General features: G+C 44.0%; 1 protein-coding gene across 1 annotated transcript; it reads left to right on the top strand.

Moving 5' to 3' along the window:
• Nucleotides 1-1,113: 1,113 nt before the first annotated feature.
• Nucleotides 1,114-1,912, top strand: LOC117626140 (nuclear transcription factor Y subunit B-9). Its single transcript, XM_034357791.1, has one exon. The coding sequence runs from the start codon at nucleotides 1,132-1,134 to the stop codon at nucleotides 1,681-1,683; it is 552 nt and encodes a 183-aa protein (XP_034213682.1). The 5' UTR covers nucleotides 1,114-1,131; the 3' UTR covers nucleotides 1,684-1,912.

Below are 1,912 nucleotides of genomic sequence, written 5' to 3'. Positions count from 1 at the left end.
GAGGAGCTGACAAGGTCTTTTGGTGTTTGGCGAAGAGGAAGAAGAAGAAGAAACGAGTTTTGAACAATAGGAGTAGGTTAGGTAGGGCCCACTTTTCTGTTTCTTTAAAATGAACCGTTTTCACAAACACGGTGCCACGTGGACATGCAAGCGCGTGAGGTGTCAGTTTATTCTTCTCTTTTGAGCTTAGCTGGAGCACTAACAGACAAACAAAACAGCGTGAGCATTGAGAAAAGACTTGGACCTTTTTCTTCTTTTGTCTTGACTAGAGTAAAAGTGAGTCTGATGACATGTCGACGCGCGCGTCCATGCGTGGAGGTCGCATTTGACGTCATCACCTCCTGAACACCAAACCCTATTTTGTTTCTGAATTTCTTCTCTCTTGTTAGTAGATTAGATTAGCGTTATACATGAGGGTTTGGTCAATAACTACTGTTATTATTTAGATGGTCAATTGTTTATGTGTGCATCAGTGACTAATTATCTTTGCTTGCGTGTGGATAATTAACTATTATTAATTGATAATGAGCCTTACAATGAGTTTCACGGCAGATTCAAAGTCTTTGATATTTTTGACATACATTGTATTTAGTATTAGCATAGGCTGGATATAATGACTTGTAATTGCATGCATCTTGGTTAATGATCTTCCATATGGAGCTTTTATATCGTAGAAAGTGGCAAAACCATTTTTTTTCTTTGGTCGAACATGGTTGGCTAAACCATCTTCCATTTCTGCACTGCACACACACACACACAGAGACAATTAATAAATTATTCACACCCATAAATGTACACCCTGATTACCATAACCATATCTTCCTCACCCATTAATAAACTGACCAATATTGTTACTTTCAAATAATATATATATAAATAAAAGGTTGTTAATTGGTCTCTCATTTATGAACGTATCTGTACAGTGATTAATTATTGCTGAACTTACATGAACTGTTTTTTTCAACCTTGAACGCAGCACAAGTCAACAACTCCGAGAGGAGCAACTCCAAAGTCCAAATCAACGCCACCCCAGCAGCAACCAACAGCAACGCCGCTGCTGCCGCAGCCAACGCCGGTGATCCTGCACAGCTGGCCCCACAACAATCTGTTGTTCGCGAGCAGGACCAATACATGCCTATCGCGAACGTGATCCGCATAATGCGTCGTATTTTGCCACCCCATGCAAAAATATCTGACGACGCCAAGGAGACCATCCAGGAGTGTGTGTCAGAGTACATTGCCTTCATCACTGGGGAGGCCAACGAGCGCTGCCAGCGAGAGCAGCGCAAGACCGTCACTGCCGAGGACATCCTCTGGGCGATGGGGAAGCTTGGCTTCGACAACTACGTCGAGCCCCTCACTCTTTTCCTCCAGAAGCACCGGGAGTCGGAGAACAGCGACAGGTCCACTCTGAGAGCTGAGTTTATGAAGAGGGATCGTGCAGTGGATTTTGGACCTGCTGGGCCCCCGATTGCTCTAATGCCTCCTCCTCCACCGCCTTATGGGCCTGGCTATCCTTTTGGGCCCCAGCATGGTCCTGGGATGTTCGACCCATCCATGCTTGGGATGTTTAGGGATGGGTCGTCATCTGGCTCGGGCGGAGGAGCTGGGTCTTCTTCGGCTTCAGGGGATCAGGGCCAGAATTCCTTGGAGGGGTTTGATCCGTTTGCTCAGTTCAAGTGAGCACAATTTAAAGCAGGGTCTCTGCTTACCAGAAAACAATGAATAAGTAGTAATTAAAGACTTTTGGAATAATAAAGTACTCGCTGGTTGTTGCTGTTGTAGACCAGTGTGGTGTACTTTTATGTTTTATCATGGTTTCAGAATAGCTGGGTTGTTTCATTTGAGTGTTTTAAGACAGCTTGAGTAGTTGTGATGTAATCTTTGATTAATGAAACTCTTTTATTTGGTA

This window comes from Prunus dulcis, chromosome 4 (assembly GCF_902201215.1).
Source record: "Prunus dulcis chromosome 4, ALMONDv2, whole genome shotgun sequence".
Lineage (NCBI taxonomy): Eukaryota > Viridiplantae > Streptophyta > Magnoliopsida > Rosales > Rosaceae > Prunus > Prunus dulcis.
This window is presented reverse-complemented; position numbering and strand designations above follow the sequence as displayed.

Excerpts from the sequence above, each read along its gene's own strand:
- LOC117626140 (XM_034357791.1), top strand. The coding sequence starts at position 1,132 with ATGCCTATCGCGAACGTGATCCGCATAATGCGTCGTATTTTGCCACCC.